The following is a 17,688-nucleotide window of genomic DNA, read 5'->3' on the forward strand; positions in this document are numbered from 1 at the left end:
GTAGCTGGAATTACAGGCGCGCGCTACCACGCCCTGCTGATTTTTTGATTTATTGTAGAGATGAGGTCTCGCCTGCCCAGGTGGGTCTCGAACTCGCGGGCAATCCACTCACCTCAGTCTTTCAAAGGCGCGGGATTACAGGCTGAGCCACCGAGCTCAGCTTTATACCTGGATTTTTAATAACCTACTGCAATGGATGCCTGTTGAGATATAGAATTTCAAAAATTAAAAAGCTTTTCAAAGTTAAATGAATATTCTCTCAGAACATTTCCTTCAAGAGAGCAAACACCCAAAGCCCCAGTGCTTCCCCCTCCCACTCCTATTACCCCTCACAGTTTGAGAGGGTCCCTGTTGATTCATTCATATACTGACAGCAAAAAGTGAGTGACACTGAGTGGGTCACTTTTGACTGGTTGGGGCTTGTTTCCACAAGGTCATGAGCTGTAGAGGTAAACATGGAAGGTTTCCTCTATTGAGGAAGGTAGGAAAGGCAGGCACCTCTCTGAAGGTTGTCTCTCTTTTTGGTGAATCACCCTTCAAACAGGAACCTTGGGAGCTCAGAGGCTGCTTTCACTGCTGTGTCTTTTCACTGCTACTGAGAAACCATCATATTAGCATGGACTTCTCCCCTCCCCACCATCACCTGCACAATGGCTTCCCTTGAAAGCCGTGTTAGACCAACGAGCTCTCACTTGTAGGCTCCTCACCCAGTAGCATGCATATGTAGATTTTTCTCAGCAGCTTATCCTCCAAGTAGCACACGAGACACTGTCTGAGAATTGGACATTATTCCACTTCCCTGCACAACCCAACCAGCTCAGGTAGTCTCAGCTTGGGCTCTGGGGGATCAGCTTTCCCCTCACAATGCTCTGCTGTTACTTTCCCTCCCCCAAAGGTAACACCTGGTAGCCCCATCAACGGTGGTTGCTAGGAGAGTGTGCAAGAGAATGTACCCCAGGCCTTGGATTTTGTCGCATTGACCAGATCAAATTTAACACCTTGAAGTGGAGCAGGGCCCAGGTGTCATGTTCTGTGATTCATGCTCAGTGCCTGCTGGTTGGGGTTTCAGTTCCAGGGCTTCAGGGTTTTCAAGGGATATGAGAAAGGCAGCTGAGGGCACAAGAAATATCCAAACTACTGTCATGTGTCACTTGACAATGGGGATATGTTTTAGAAATGCATCATTAGGCCATTTTGTCATTGTACAAACATCCTAGCGTGACTTACAGAAACCTACATCACATCTCGATTAGATAGTAGAACCTGCATCACAACTCAGTTAGATGGTTCAGCCTATGGCTCCCAGACTACAAACCTGCACAGTATGGGACTGTACTGAATACTGTAGGCAATTGGAACACAGTGGTATTTTTGTTACTATACATAGAAAAGTTACTGTAAAGACATGGTATTATAATCTTATGGACCACCATTGCATATGTGGTCTATTGTTGACCTAAACGTTGTTATGCAGTACATGACTGAACATACAAATCTCAGATCTACAGTATGCTCAAAGAATCTCAAAAACCTACCTGGACTCTTGTGAGGCTCATTAAAGGGACACTAGGAAGGGAGTTGGTCCTTGGGCATCATGAGGTCACTGGGCATGCATTTCCTACAGGGACACTGTTCCATCTTTGCACCAATAGGGAGTTAGTTGCCATCCTCCACCAGACTTGTTGAATTGTCTTCTCAGAGACTTGCTCAGCAAGAATACTGTTTCCATGGAGACCGCTAAGACCAGTGGAGAAAGCCCATGGAAATTCCAGCCTGTTGGGAAGCCCGCAACTGCAAACCCCCATCTAGCCAAGCATAGGTACGGGTTGGGCTTGGGCAGCTCCCTTCCAGTGGGATTTGCTTCTAGAAAGTTGTTATGCATGAATATTCTCCTCCGTGGAGCCCCAGGGGGAGGATGAAAGGACCAGAAAGTCTTCAAAGCCACAAGACCCAGAGTACCTCCCAAAGTGTGAGGTCATGGGGGGGAGTGTCTTCAGACCAGACCTTGATCACAAGCCACCATGTGACAGCCCAGCCAAGAGTCTTTTTGAAAAGAATCACAGAAATCACACATGAGTTCCCATGAATCCAGGATGTCCTCATAAACAGTGGTTGACCCTGTTGGAATCAAGTCTTTTGAAGTATCACCAGCCCCCTCCAGCAGGAATGCTGCTCCGGAACTGGGAGGGTTCTTTAGAAGTTTTCCCAGCCGATATGGCTGTTGAGGTTCATGACTCCAACAAAATGGTGCCCTCCGCCATCTTCACCACCTGCCCAGGTTCTCTCCTCAGGACCTGGCTGTGCAGTCCCTGACCAGACAATCCGACCTACCCCTCCTCTCAATTGCCTCTCTTTAAAAACAATTTTTTTTTTGTAGAGATGAAGTCTTGCTATCTTGCCTAGGCTGGTCTCGACCCCCTGGTGTCAAGCAATCCTCTCTCCTTGGACTCCCAAAGTGCTAGGACTCCAGGCGTGAGCCACCGTGCCCAGCCAGCCTTACCCTCTCTTCAAGGAGCCTATCACATAGATTCCCCCAGACTCATCTCAATCCAACCCTGGGAGGAAGCTCTGTGTGCGGTTCCCCCACAGCTCACAGTGCTTGTGTGTGTGTGTGTGTGTGTGTTTGTTTGTTGGGGACCCCCGTAGCATCACACGTGCTTTCTTGGTAGATCGTCACCCTTTTCTGAAGCTCAGGCTCCTCCACCCTTCCCAGGCACATCTCTCCTATTGCCACAGTTTATTACCTGCTCTTTTCCATATAATTTTAACTCACTTGTTTTCCCTGAAGTATCCTCCCAAACTCTGCGTGAGTCTCTTAAAATTGTGCCCATTCCTGTTCTTTATCCTCATCAGTCTTAATTAGTGCTCCAAGGCACTAGCGCTGTATCCAATTACTACCAAGGTATTTACCTGACTGTATTGATCCACCCAATGTGTTTATTGGGCACCTTCTACCTACCAGGTATAGTTTGAGGAATTAGTGATACTGGAGTCACTAAAATAGACAAATTCCTTGTCCACTGAGACTTTATTCTAGTGGCAGAGACAGAGAATGCAAAACACAAATAGGCAGGGCATGGTGGCTTGCGTCTGTGATCCCAGTGTTTTGAGAGGTTGAGGCGGAAGGATTGCTTGAGCCCAAGAGCCTGAGACAAGCTTGGGCAACATAGAAAGACCCTGTTTCTAAAAAAAAAAAAAAAAAAAAAAATTAGCCAGGCATGGTGGCCCATGCCTGGAGCCCCAGCTACTGGGGACGCTGAGGCAGAAGGATCTCCTGAGTACAGGAGGTTGAGGCTGCAGTGAGTTGTGATCGTGCCACCGCACTTCAGACTGGGCGACAGAGTGAGACTCTGACTCAAAAAAAAGTCTCTTGTAACTACCAGTTTCCTCTTTAATTCCCATCTAGGAAGCTCAAAGTAAAACCGGTAACCCATTTTAAATAACCGTGCCACCATGGCCAGCTAATGTTTTTGTTTTTGAGTCAGGGTCTCTCACTCTGTCGCCCAGGCTCAAGTGCAGTGGCATATCATAGCTCACTGCAGTCTCGACTTCCTGGGCTCTGACAATCTTCCAGCCTCAGTATCCTGAGTAGCTGGGACTACAGGCTTACACCACCACATTCAGCTATATTTTTTATTTTTTGTAGAGATGGGGTCTCACTATGTTGCCCAGGTTGGTCTTAAACTCTTGGGCTCAAGGAATCTTGTTACCTCAGTCTCCCAAAGTGCTGGGATTATAGGTGTGAGCCACTATGCCCCGCCTTTCTTTCTTTTTCACAGATGAGATGAATGCTAGGGCTTTGACCAAAGGTGTTACATGAAAAACTCAGTGTGCTAAGTACTGACAGCATTTTCTGAAGCCACTGACAAGCCTTCCAGGACACAGGCACTGTTTTAGTCTTTTCTCTTTCTCTCTGCAGGTTCTGATGCCAGCACAATTGAAATCCACACTGCAAGTGAATTCCGCAACAAAAATGACGGGGACTCTGCTCCCCAAACCCATGGAGACTTATGAAGGCGATGTGCTGAGGTCCAGACCTGCATACCCAACTCTACGTTTCTTTCTTTGCAAGTGTGTTCTCGCCTTCCTGTCACTGTGTTGCCAAAGTGCAGCCCCGCAAACCTCGCTCTCACTACCATATGGGGTTGCCTTTCTGAGGGTTCTTTATGGTAGAAAGAATGATCTATTAGCATGCACTGGAGTGGAAGAATTCCTTCTAGACCACTTCCTAGACTCTTAGTTGCCACTAGGACTGTTTCGAGGCTGGCTGTAATGTAAGTACAAGACTCATGTCCTTGAGAAAGTAGTTAAATAAAGTAACTGATGGAGCCCCCAGCTGCCTTTGACTCTGTCTGAACACCTTTAGCAAAAGAACATACAGGGGTGCCAAAAAAATATACACTTCTTAAGAGATGTTATCTATGTAGTACTTTTTGAAGTTGAATTGGATTACGGTAACAATGTGTAGTATGATGTTCACTCAACTGTGCTTCTGCCATTTGCTTTGACTGTCCTGCCTGTAGCATGGTGATGCTAGCATTCATTTGATTAATGCCATCCTTTGAACAAACATCATACTTGAAGTGTGTATATATATTTTTTGCACCCCCTGTCGATACACAGTTATGTTTGCTTAACAATGGGGAGACTGTGGGAGGAAGCTCTGTGTGCGGTTCCCCCACAGCTCACAGTGCTTGTGTGTGTGTGTGTGTTTGTTTGTTTGTTGGGGACCCCCGTAGCATCACACGTGCTTTCTTGGTAGATCGTCACCCTTTTCTGAAGCTCATTAGGTGTCATTAGGTGATTTTGCCATTGTGTGAATGTCGTAGAATGCACTTATATACACCTTGATGGCACAGCCTACTATACACCCTGGCTAGAGGGTATAGCCTATTGCTCCTAGGATACACACGTGCAGCATGGGACTGTACTGGATATTGCAGGCAACTGGAACACAGTGCTATTTGTATATCTAAACACTTCTACACATAGAAAATGGTTAGTGAAAATAGAGTATCTAGAGCAAATACTCATAACTAAGGTTAGTGATGATGCCAAACAGCAACAAGGTAGACAATCAGCAGAACAACGGTGGGCAGAGAGGCATGGCTTTGATCAGGAATTTAGCCTTTGGTCCCCATATTGTGTTGAGCAATGGCATAGTCTAAGGAGTACTTGGAACCTGACGAGAGCAGATCATTGTTTGTGTCCTCATCTTTCTATCAGTTAAGAAATATGTACGAGAAGCCAGGCATGGTGGCTCACACTTATAATCCCAGCACTTTGGGAGGCAGAGGCAAGAGGATTACCTGAGCTCGGGGGTTTGAGACCAGCCTGGGCAACATGGTAAGACCTCATCTCTACAATAAATGAAAAAAAATCAGCCGGGCATGGTGGCACATGCCTGTGGTTCTACCTACTTGGAAGACTGAGGTGAAAGGCTGAGCCCAGCAGGTTGAGGCTGTGGTGGCCATGAGCGTGCCACTGCACTTCAGCCTGGTGACAGAGTGAGACTCTAACTCAAAAAAAAAATGTGTGTGTGTGTGTGTACACGAGGAGACTTCATGTAGAAAAACATAATTGAAAGATAAAAATAAAATATGTAAACTATTTCTCAACATTAACTCTATTAAGTTCAAGACACTTTTGTATATGAACTGAGGGTCCAGGAAATTTTGCCATATCAATACAGTCTTTTATACATTAAAAAAGGGGTGCCTGACTGAGCTCGGTGGCTCAGCCTGTAATTCCAGCACTTTGGGAGGCTGAGGTGAGTGGATTGCCTAATTCCACAGGTTTGAGACCTGCCTGGGCAACTTGGTGAGACCTCATCTCTGTAATAAACCAAAAATTAGCTGGGCATGGTAGCATGCACCTGTAGTTCCAGCTACTTGGAAGGCTGAGGCAGAAGGATCGCCGGAGCCCAGCAGGTCGAGGCTGCAGTGGCCCCAGCCGTTGCACTCCAGTCTGGGTAACAGAGTGAGACTCCAACTCAAAAAAAAAAAAGAAATTTTTAAAAAGGGTGCCCTTTAAAGATATTTTTAAGACTGAGAAACAAAAATAAGGCGCTATATCAGGACTGCAAGGTAGACACCTGATGATTTGCCATTGAACCTGTCACAAAATTGTCCTTGTTCAATGAGAGGAATAAGCAGGAGCATTCTCATGGTGGAGGAGAACTCTCTGGTGACACTTTTCTGGGCGTTTTTCTGCTAAATCATAATAAGCAGAAGCTATTGTTCCCCCCTCCCCCAGAAAGTCAGTAAGCAAAATGCCTCTTGCATTCTTAAACACTGTTGCCATGACCTTTGCTCTTGACTGGTCTACTCTTGCTTTGACTGGACCACTTCCACCTCTTTGTAGCCATTGGTTTGATTGTGCTTTGTCTTCAGGATTGTACTGGTAAAGCCATGTTTCATCTCTTATAAGAATTCTTCAGAGAAACACTTCAGAATCTTGATCCCACTTGTTGAAAATTTCCATTGACAGTTCTGCTCTTGTCTGAAGCAGATCTGGGCACAATGGTTTTGGCACCCATTAAGTGGAAAGTTTGCTCAACTTTAATTTTTCAGTCAGAATTGTTTGAGATGAACCAATCGAGATGCCCATGGTGTTGACTATGTTTGTGCTGTTAATTTTTGGTCCTCTTCAATTGGGGCACAAACAAAATAATTTTTTTCCTCACAAATTAATGTGGATGGTCTATAACTGGGGGCTTCATCTTTAATATCATCTCATCTTTTTTTTTTAAACAAGTTATCCATTTGTAAACTGCTGATACATTTGTGTCATTGTCCCCACAAACTTTTCATAAAGCATCATTAATTTTACCATTCTTCCACCCAAACTTCACCATAAATTTGATGTTTGATCTTGCTTCAATTTTAGCAAACTGACATCATATACTTTTTAATGCCTCAAACTAGATCCTGTTCAGACATGTAACAGGTTAGCACAAATTTATTTTGAAATCCATGCAAGCCGGGCTCAGTGGCTCAGCCTGTAATCCCGCGCCTTTGGGAGGCTGAGGTGAGTGCATTGCCTGAGCCCGCAGGTTCGAGACCCACCTGGGCAACTTGGCAAGACCTCATCTCTACAATAAATAAAAAATGAACTGGGCGTGGTAGCACGCGCCTGGAGTTCCAGCTACTTGGAAGGCTGAAGCAGAAGGATTGCCGGAGCCCAGCAGGTCAAGGCTGCAGTGGCCGGGAGCAGCCACTGCACTCCAGTCTGGGTGACAGAGTGAGACTCCAACTCAAAAAAAAAAAAAGAAATCTATGCAGTTTTTTCATAATGTATGTTTTCCATGAACTTTGTGAGGCTTCCTTGTGTGTAGTGTGTGTGTGTATAATTTTTTTTCAAAGATGTTGCAGCATGCACTGGGATTGCAGTCCACCCAATGTGTATATGAGGGGGACCCCTAAGTGACATTTTTTGTTTCCCTGGATGAAAAAAACTCTTCAAAGGTGTATTGCACTAAATGCAAAGTACTTTGAAAGTGACTAAATTTAAGAATATACAATTTTTTATAAATAATTTTGGGGGGCCCTCCCTCATATAGAAAAGCAACATACACTATTTTCTCAGAACTCTGCGAACAGCTCTGCCTTGTGACTTCTCTATTAAGATTAGGACTCCATTTTTTTCTAGAAAAGCTATCCAGGAAGTTTCTGAACTTGCAATTCGGGAGTTATAGAGCTGCAGGTGGATTCTGAGCACATCGGGAGGTGGTGCCCACTCAGAGCTAGCCTGGCTCTCTGGGTAACTGCTGCTGCACCTTCCTAAGAGTGGGCCTGGGCAAGACCACACTCTGACCAAAGATGTCAAGGAGATGAGAAAGAATTTTAGATGTTCTTTTTTTTGAGTTGGGTCTCACTCAGTTGCCCAGGCTGGAGATCATGGTTCATTGCAGGATCGACCTACTGGGCTCAGGTGATCCTTCTACCTCAGCCTCCTGAGTAGCTGGAACTACAGACATGAAGCAACACACCACGCTAAATTTTTTGTAGAGACGAGGTCTCACTATGTTGCCCAATCTGGTCTTGAACTCCTGGGCTCAAATAATCCTCCTGCCTCAGTCTCCCAAAGTGCTAGGATTACAGGCATGAGCCACCACATTCAGCTGAATTTTAGATTTTCTAGGGGCATGTACATTCTTCATCTCAGTAGTGACATCCTGTCTGACCCCAGCATTAGAGCCCTCCTCTATTTGAGGATCCCTCCTACCTGATGAGGTATAGGCCCACTCCCCAATTCTAGAAGCACCAAGAGGCCAGTGCTGGCTTTTCCATCCTCCCTTGCAGCTAGAGCAAAGACCATGACCTGGCAGAGCCAATCAGCATGTCTCCCAAGTTAGCAACTCTTGCTCTAGGGGGTGGGCTGCAGAGAAGCACTTCTAGAGAGCTCTGGCAGCGTTGTGGCACCAGGCAGATCTGTTTTAGGTAGCAGCACTGAGTGTACCTTGTCGAGGGCCAGTCTAGCATCCAGTCTCAGGGTGTGGGCAGCACCCATTGCCATCCGTATCATCCTTACTGGTCCAATCAATCCCACAGCTTGATTGTGGCTGTTCCTGTCTGCGGGTCCCTGAGTTTGGTTTTGCATATCCCCAGAGCTTCCCAGCAGCCATTTTATTCACCCTTTTGGGCTTACATTAGCCTGAGTTAGATCCTGAAGCTCGCAAATAAGAACCCAGGGCCCCAACTATCCAGCTGGGATGATTCCTCCCAGACAGGGCACCACGCATCATTGGTTGGTGCCCATGCCACGTGCAGCTTTGACTGGAGTGAGCTGTGAGTGAGCAGACGCTTCTCATGGCTACCTGCCAGGCCCTGGGCCAGGCACTGGGGATAGAAAGAGGTGGTGTGTATGCAGTCAGCCTAGGGAATGAGGAGACAATAACTGAGCAAACACATGAACACATGAGATAGTAATGGCTGGCCTCAGTTCTGAGCAACTTCCCCGTAAGGCTTGTTGTCACAGAGGATCCACATTCAAAGGTGGCTTGTTTTATTGTTTTAAAGTCAGCAGACACTAGTGCACACTGGGCACTAAGGGGAGCGATCAGTGGAGAGAAAGCAAGCATAATGCTGGGAGGCAAGCTCTTGAAGAGGGGACAGGGAACTGGGATCCATAGTCAGGAGTTTGGGTTAGCCTGTGGGTATAGCTGGGAGTGTAGTTTGGGTGGGAAGAGACTGATCCCATCAGGCGGCTTCCACTTGACTTGAATTTACTGGCCAGTATATCAATCCCACCATAAAAACTTTTTTTTTTCTCTCTGAAATGGGATCTTGGTCTGTCACCCAGGCCAGAGTGCAGTGGTTCTATCATAGCTCACTGCAACCTCGAACTTCTGGGCTCGAGCAATCTTCCTGTCCCAGCCTTCCAAGTAATTGGGACTACAGGCATGCCCCACCATGCCCTGCTAATTTTTTTTTTCCTGGGAGAAATGGGGTCTTGCTGTGTTGCCCAGGCTGGTCTTGAACTCCTGGGCCTAAGCGACACTCTTGCCTTGGCCTCCAGGTAGCTGGAACTACAGGTATGTAGCACCTTGCCCAGTTAAATTTTAAAAAATTTTTTTGTAGAGACAGGGTCTTGCTATGTTGCCCAGGCTAAAAAGTTTTTTAGTAGCCTACTCGTTTTCCCCATTTCAGGGTAGGATACCACCTTTAGCACCATCTGCAATTGTGCCATTGTATAAAGTGGAATGTTCTGTGGAGTGTCTCTAACTAAGCCCCTTTAGCTTGAGGATAACTCTATTGCTAGCCAAAGTTCCCATTCTCCAGAGATTCTAGCTAAAGTTTAATCTATAAATGACATCCTCTCTTCCTGTCCTGCTGTCTCCCTGTTATTCTCCAGATGGACCAATGTCCTCTTGCCTTTCTTACTGTGCTCCAGATGAGACACTTCAGAGACAAAGGACCCAGACTGGAAAAAAATGTTCGGCTGAACTCCAAGTGTATTTTCGGGGCATAAATTTGTTCCCCACCCCCTCCTACCCTTTTCTTGCACTGCACAAGTGACTTCCCAATTTCCCTCAGTAGCAGCAGCCAGCTTCCACAGGTGCATAGAACTTTCTATGCACATGAAGAACATTCTCAATCATCCTTTTGGAAGACCATTCAGGTGGGAGAGACTAGAAAAAAAGAGATCTCTGTTCAGTGAGTTGCGTAGATCCCAAAACTTTTTGGCATCAGGGACTGGTTTTGTGAAAGAATTTCTCCACAGACTGGGGGGTGGGGTGGGGGGTGGTTTGGGGATGACTCAAGTACATTACATTTATTGTGCTTTTATTTCTATTATTGTTACACTGTGACATATAATGAAACATGCAGCATCATTCTCTCAGCTCCACCTCAGGTTACCAGGCATTAGTTTCTCATAAGGAGTGCACAACCTGGATGCCTTGCATGCGCAGTTCACAACAGGATTCACGCTCCTATGAGAATCTAATGCCACCTCTGAACTGACAGAAGGCAGAGCTCAGGCGGTAATGCGAACAATGGGAAGCGGCTGTAAATATAGATGAAGCTTCACTTGCTTAACCACTGCTCACCTCCTGCTGTGTGGCCCGATTCCTAACAGACACTGGTACTGGGAGTTGGGGACCCCTAAATTAAGCGGGATCCTCAATGCACAAAGGAAAATATTTCAGAATCACTGTAGTGAAGGGTCCCATCTATCTAAAGACTGAAGAACTTGGGCAATCGTGGGTCCCAATCAAGGTTCCTCTACACCATAAAGAACCCATTGAAAGTTATTAATATGTCACCAGCATTGTGATGGAAGCCAGCAAAGCTGCACATCCCATATGCATTTATCCTGAGGAGCTCTTTCATGTGTTTTGTGGCCTGCCACCATGTTTCCACAAGTTTCTTCCAGGAGCTTTCCCCAGATCCACCACCTGGGAACACACTTGCTCTACTTGGCAGGGGTTAGAAAAATACAAAAGTGAGTAGGCTTTATGCCACGTAACACCGGAAGATGGGATATTCAAGACCTGAATTTGGGATCTGGACCCTCCAGGAGTGTGGGTCAACAGTGAAGGCCACAGGCACGCTTGGATTCTTCCCAGGGAATTATCCACAAAAACCTTGAACCCAGAGGAAGTAGGGATGGCCCCCAGCCCTCTGCTTTATCCTAGTGCAGAATCAGCAGGATTAGAGGGAAATGATACCATTACTTTCTCCGTGACTCACCTGCACAGTGAAACCTTAGACTCAGAGTGTGCTTGCCTCTTGGCCTCTGAATCTACCACCTCCTTCATAGAACAGGAACAGCCATGTCCATTAACTAATTACATTAGATAATACCCACCAATTAACTAAAGTGGCATAAATGAAAACACATGGCAGAGTCTGGCCCAGAGCAAATGTCAGTCAGTGTTTGCCACATGTTAGTTTGCATGGTGCAGACGTAAATGTTCAGTCACCCCATCCGGTAACCTTCAAATCATTCAGGGCTAATCTGTGAACACAAACTCCCTGTGAACCAACCTTCTGACGAGAGAAAATTCATTTGCCTTAACTTCTTCAAACAGCCAGTCTGGAGAAAAATAAAGGAAGCCCACTGAAGCCTCGCTCCCCGTGTATAAGTACCTGTCAGAACAGCTGGGCTGCTGTGGCTGCTGCGCTCAGTCCCTCTTCCCCCATCTAACAGGGCAGGCCTGAGAAATGGCACCCGAGTTCCTTTCTCCTGGAGAAAACATCAAGTTCTGTCTTCAGTTATTGGTGTCAACAGGGGCCCAAGAGTCGCCGAGTGAGATGAAAAAAGCACAACCACCAAGTTCTCTAATATCAAAATAGAGCGATTTATTCAAGACACTGAATATGATCTGTTGATCTCTCTTGAAACAAATGAGCTACAACACACAAAGTGATTCTTTTTTTCCAAAGAGCGTGAGGTGAGTATAGGTGAAGAGGGTCGATGCTGTCTAAACAGAATCTGGAAAATGCGGACAGAGAACCACATCTGGCTGCACGTCTGACACAGACAATAAAAACTGCAGAAGCCAGAATTCATAACTTCAGTGAGTGGCGAAGGAATATTTCTGCATTTGACAAGAAACACAATTTTTTTCTTTAAAAATGGTGAACAGAAGGTTAAAAAAGAGAAAAGTAACAAGGAACAAAGCAGACCCTTACAATTGACAAAGTGCACTTCACTTGGCTCCATGATCTAGTTTTTAGAAAGACAAAAGTCAAGTCCTATGATGTCATGAGGGGTCAGAGGGTTTCACCCTGTAATGTCCGGCCCTTTTGGTCCCCTGTGGGGCAGTATCCCTTTCCCAGGTATGTTCTGGACATGACCCTTGGTCACTTCGAACCCAACCAAAGATTCCAGGAAGGACTGTCATGTTACATCTACTTTCAAGGTCAAGATTGGTCACTAAGACTCAAGCATTCCTTACCATGTTTTAACAGCTATAAACACCACTGAACAATAACATTTCACACAGGCCACCCCTCAATTACAAAGATGAAATCTACAAAGTTTCCAGCAGAAGAAAGGACAATCACGATGTACAAAAGCCGGAGGTCCCAGAAGTGACTGGAGACCCCTTGTTTTGCGGAGAATGGGGATGGGCTGGAGGGGTGCGGGCTGCCTTCTCACACTTGGTCCCCTTGTGGCCCGCAGGAAGTTCCTCTCGGGGTAGGCTGGGAAGCCAGGGGTGCAGACAGTCTCCCTCCGTCTTCCTAAAGGTTCTCTTGTACACAGGAATGGAGACTGTGAAGGCCTCACAGCCCTGGGCTCCGACCTCACAATTCTGACATGGTTCACGTTCCTTAAGAGGCTGCAGCTGACACTTGGGTGAGAGGTGAGACCCTGGCTCCCGATATCACATGAAGATTGTCTAGTGAGTCCCTTATGATACATGAGACCATCACCAACCTACAGTCGTTTCTGGTTGGTCAAACACAAGCTGTGTCCCGACAAGGGGCTGACCTTTGACAGCTGATGATCTGTAGAGATTATGCATTTTCCTTTTGGGGGGAGTAAAATGATGTTCATCTGGACCCCAAAAACTGTACCCTAAACTCAATGAATCCGTGGGGCAGAAACTATCACCTTATCCAGGGACGGCTGCTCTCTTTGAAGATGGGCATGGGGAATCCATAGAACTTTGGCCTTCTTTGCTAAGTGTTACGGAAACAGCTCGAGTAAAACCCACATCTTGGAAAAAGAGTGCTTCTGGTGTTTTGGGGTTTGAATAATTCACATACCCAAGCAGAGGCCAATTAATTGTCTGAGAATGATCAATGTACCCTAGCTTTTGCAGCAGTCCAGCAGAAAGCCGTGGCCTTACCTTGATGGCTGATTTTCAGCTCTGCAGATGGATGCCACCCTCTGAATAACAACCTGTCTCATTGCTGGAACACACACCAGGTTGAACCCTGCTCACTGTTCACTGCTGGGCAACTTCGCAGCACCTGTGGGCCTGGCCAACTTCCCCAGCCTTTCCTATGGCCACAGAAAAACCAATGGAAAAAAAGGTCCTATCTTTCGGACTCTTCCCCAATGCTAATTTAAAAATCAAGCCAGTGTCAGATTATGACAAGAAAACAAAGGTCACCTGATCCAATGAAAGGAAGCCCCTCTAGGAACATAAAGCCTTGTTTAATGTTTTTTAAACGGTAAAAAGATTCATTATTTTAAAAAACTCAACAATCTTTCTCCTAGTCGCTTGTGAGAGAAAAAAATTAGAAAGGCAGCAATCATTAGTGACACACTACCTCTATAATTCACCTTCAGGAATGAAAACCTTCCTTCTGTGTTTGTTTTTGCCATTGTTAAACCAAGTGACATGCTGGAGCCTCTACATCAGCTCTGCAAGGACTTGCCAAGCCTGCTCTAGGTGAAATGACCGTCGGTGGTTGTACTGCTGTGAAGAGGATGTAGCCATCAGGCAAAACCGAGCTGAGCCGTCAGTTCTGACGTTCAGTCCTCTTGGTTCTGGAACTGCCTCCTCGGGATCAGAGAGCACACTGCTCTGCACTGCTTTCCTGCCAGCTACCAAGGTAGACTCACACTGAAAGATACAATGATCTTCTTCCAATCTACAGGGTTGGGATCTTGCTCACTGGTTACAAAGCCATCTCGCTGCTAACCCATAAGACTGACCCTTTCCCACCCAGAGTTTTTCTGACCACCTTTAGGAAGCTGAGGGGAAGGGAAAAGCTCCCTCAGACCCTGCCTGTGTCTTCTTAAATTCTTTTTAAAATATGAATCACACAAAGCTCTCTATGTCTGATGGCCATTTTAGGATTTTAAAATTGTTTTAACATAAAAATATTTTTTTCCAAAAATACTCCAGGCTCTTTCTCTTATAAGTCATTTTTTTCTCCTGTAAAAAGTCCCCCTGCCCTGCCTTCTTACATAAAGCACTTATTATGTGCTGAAAGTGCCCTTTGAGAACTAAGATCTGAAGCAACTATGAGAAGGTGGGGGGGGGAGGGGGAGGGGGAGAGGGAGAGGGGGAGAGAGAGAGAGAGAACACGCGCACACACGCGATAGGTAGGAGTGGGAGGGTAGGACAGGAGAGAGTGGGGAGAAGAAAGTTGTCCATCAGAGATTTTGTCTTCGTGTCCATGTGGCTGTATCTTTGGAGGGTGCACTGATAAAACCAGACCTCACCAGACAAAGGAGAAAGGCAGACAGGGCAGGGAATGACACAGGGAAGAAGTAACAAACCAAAAACAGTTTCTATCTCAGACTGAAGGCCCCCAGAAGACAGAATTTCAGCTGATAGAAAAACCACCAAACGAACAAAGAAGATTCTAGAAAATAGAAAGTGTTGGGATTACAAAGTCGCGCATCTCATCAGTACAAACTGGTTTTTGAACATCCTTTGCAAGAGCAACTGTAGTGTCCAAATTGTTAGGGGAAAACAAAAAAACCACCCTGAGGAGGAGAGTGGTTTTTTTCTTTCCCCATTTGGTTTATCACAGCATTTTGCTTTTTTTTTTTTTTTGGCACAGCTTTTTAAGTTTCTTTCCGTTCAGCCATCAGAGAGCCTGTTCTGGATGAAAACTAATCGGCGCTGTCTAGCCGGTGGCTTTGTGCTTCCTAGGCTGAATGTTCTCGGTGGGAACCGTTCTTTCTCCCTTTAATATGACTGTGTTTGCTTCTGTTATTTGCTTTGTTTTAAACTTCTTGATGAAGATTACGAAGAAATATAAACTCCTGTGGCCAGGGACGAGTTGGTTTCAAAGTACACCCTAACGCAAGTCAAGTTCTTACAGTCTTGGAGCTGACAGAATTGTGTCTAAACAGTGCTGCAATCCCACACACTCGCTGCTGGTCCGTTAGAATTCTTTTCTTTTTTCTACAATATTTTGTGGTTACTTCCGCAGATCTAAAACACACACCTGGAAGGAAAGATAAAGCACTTGTTATCTGAGAGACAACACAAATATGCCTTTGGATCAGAAGTCAGCAAACGATGGCCCTTGCGCCAAATCTAGCCCACCACTAATTTTTGTCACTAAAGGACAGGAATGCCATCACGAAGGGTCAGAGCAGCTCAAATAAGAGTAGAGTGTCTGAGCATCTGACCAACCAAACAATAGCAAATAGCATGGAGGGGAGAGGCCAGGTCAAGGACAACGCTAGGAACTGATAGAGTGGCAGCAACTATCGGCAGGAGGCACAGACCAGACACACCTGCAATGGTGGGGCAGATGACAAGGCAAGCTAAACACACGGCCTCTGAGAACATCTGGGGGCCACACCGACACTCAGCCAACCAGCCATATAACTCCCCTTGCCTTAGAGATCAGGGAAATCTCAAATCCAGGGGCGAAACAAAAATCTAGGTGCCCTACAGAAGCAGAATAGGGCTCACGGGGACCCAGACCTACAGAATAATGCCAGAGAAGCTCAGGCTGGGCGCTCAAACATGGAGATTGAGAGGAGCAGCCTTCTCAGCCTTGGAGCCAGATACTTCTTTGCTGTGGGGCTGTCCTGCACACTGTGGAAGGATTAGCAGTGTCCCCGGGCTCGACCCACAAGATGCCATTTGCATCCCTACCAAAGTAGCCACACACATCAACAATGTTTCCCTCAACACACTGCACAGATAACTGTGGTCCCATAGGATTATAGTACCCTATTTTTACCATTCCTTTTATTTTCTTTTGAGTCAGGATCTCACTCTGTCGCCCAGGCTGGAGTGTAGTGGCACAATCACAGCTTACCAGTCTCGACCTCCTTGGCTCAGGTGATCCTCCTGCCTCAGCCTTCTGAGTAGCTGGGACTATCGCACCATCACGCCTGGCTAATTTTTTAATTTTTCTGTAGAGATGGCATCTCACTATGTTGCCCAAGCTGGTCTCAAACTACTGGGCTAAAGTGATACTCTTGCCTTGGCCTCCCAAAGTGTTAGGATTACAGGCGTGAGCCACTGCATCTAGCCCTTTATTGCCCTTTTTCTATGTTCAGATTCATGTTTTTTCTGTTTTCACTGTGTCACAACTGCCTAGTACTCAGTTCAGGAACATGCTGTACAGATTTGTATTTTAGGAGCAACAGGCTCTACTACCTGGCCTACGTGTGCAGTAGTGTCTAGGTTTGTGTAAGTACCACTCTAAGATGTTTGTACAACGAAACTGCCTAATAGTCCCCATTGTGAAGCGACACATGACTGTAGTGATAACTCCAAATACCTCCAGAGATGGCCTAATGTCCTCAGAGGGGCGAAACCACCTTGGCTGAGAACCAGCCATTTAACTGAGAAAATGTTGACTAGAACAACATTCTGGAAGGGACAAGGAGACGACCAGTCCCAGATGGAACCCAGCCCAGAAGTCTCCTTCCTGTGTACACACAGGCACTGGGCTAGGTTCTCAGCATACGGACTCCACACTCACCCTGGGGACCCATCATGCATCAGCTGCTGACTTTCCCTCTCCCACCGCACCCTGCCCCGCTCCCCTGAAAACCAGAGGTGCTGCTTACAGAGCCGTCAGATGCACTGGCGCCCACTTTGTCTCCTCGGGCATTCCAGCACACCTCGAAGATGCCGCCGGTGCCTCGGTAGCTGTGCACAAGACTTCCACTCTGCAAAGCAAGGCAGCCATCACTGACAGCTCAAGGGATACCTGGAACCCAAGCAAGTGTAGAAGGCACACCCTCATGAAGTCCTCACGCATCATTCTCAGATGGTCAGAGGAGGGAGGAAGCTGAAGAGACCAGAAGGGCTGTCACAAAACCTCAGCTTTGCTGGACTCTTTAAAGGGTAGCATTCTGTGAACTGGGTGAACTGGGAGACAGTCAAGTCAGCAGTGTTCTTCATTATTTTATATTTATAAAATGATTCAAGTGGGCTTTAAATCTTTTGAAGGACTTTTCAGATTATAAAAAAGGGTTGAAGAGATCCAGTGAGTTCTTGATGGGAGGCCGTACCTCACTGATCATGTCATTTTTTTGATGATGTCATTTTGCAGATCCATCTATTTCTAGTAAGCATTTCACAATAGAGACTTTCGCATATTAGTCTTGAGAAGCATATTTTCTGGAAGGGTTATCCAGGGCTGTGAGGCGGGGTTGGCACCAGGTCGGGTCCATGTAGGGTCCCACCATTTCCTTCCCTTCCTTGAGAGGATGTGGGTCACGTGAGGCATGTCCCTGGACCCTGCCAGTGAACAGGGCTCATCTACCACCTCCCTCTGCCATGAGGGGACGTGAGCTTGA

General features: G+C 46.3%; 2 protein-coding genes across 3 annotated transcripts in view; one reads left to right on the plus strand and one right to left on the minus strand.

Moving 5' to 3' along the window:
• GPR143 (G protein-coupled receptor 143) overlaps positions 1–4,333 on the plus strand; it is a 46,938-nt gene extending 42,605 nt beyond the window's left edge. Inside the window, exon 9 of the mRNA XM_008065604.1 lies at positions 3,920–4,333. Within this exon, the coding sequence (XP_008063795.1) occupies positions 3,920–4,014 (95 nt within the window). The 3' untranslated portion in view covers positions 4,015–4,333. The remainder of the gene's footprint in view (positions 1–3,919) is intronic.
• A 10,141-nt stretch (positions 4,334–14,474) lies between these two features.
• The window catches only part of TBL1X (transducin beta like 1X-linked), a 71,717-nt gene continuing 68,503 nt past the window's right edge, over positions 14,475–17,688 (minus strand). The window contains exons 14-15 of one of the 2 annotated variants that reach the window (XM_008065614.1): positions 16,954–17,055; positions 14,475–15,365 (exon numbers count right to left, since the gene is read on the minus strand). In XM_008065614.1, the coding sequence (XP_008063805.1) occupies positions 15,339–15,365; positions 16,954–17,055 (129 nt within the window). In that variant the 3' untranslated portion in view covers positions 14,475–15,338. The remainder of the gene's footprint in view (positions 15,366–16,953; positions 17,056–17,688) is intronic. The other variant, XM_021716085.1, reaches the window with a different exon arrangement.

This window comes from Carlito syrichta, unplaced genomic scaffold, assembly GCF_000164805.1.
Source record: "Carlito syrichta isolate Samal-C Ts95f unplaced genomic scaffold, Tarsius_syrichta-2.0.1 Scaffold103472, whole genome shotgun sequence".
NCBI classification, from domain to species: Eukaryota; Metazoa; Chordata; class Mammalia; order Primates; family Tarsiidae; genus Carlito; species Carlito syrichta.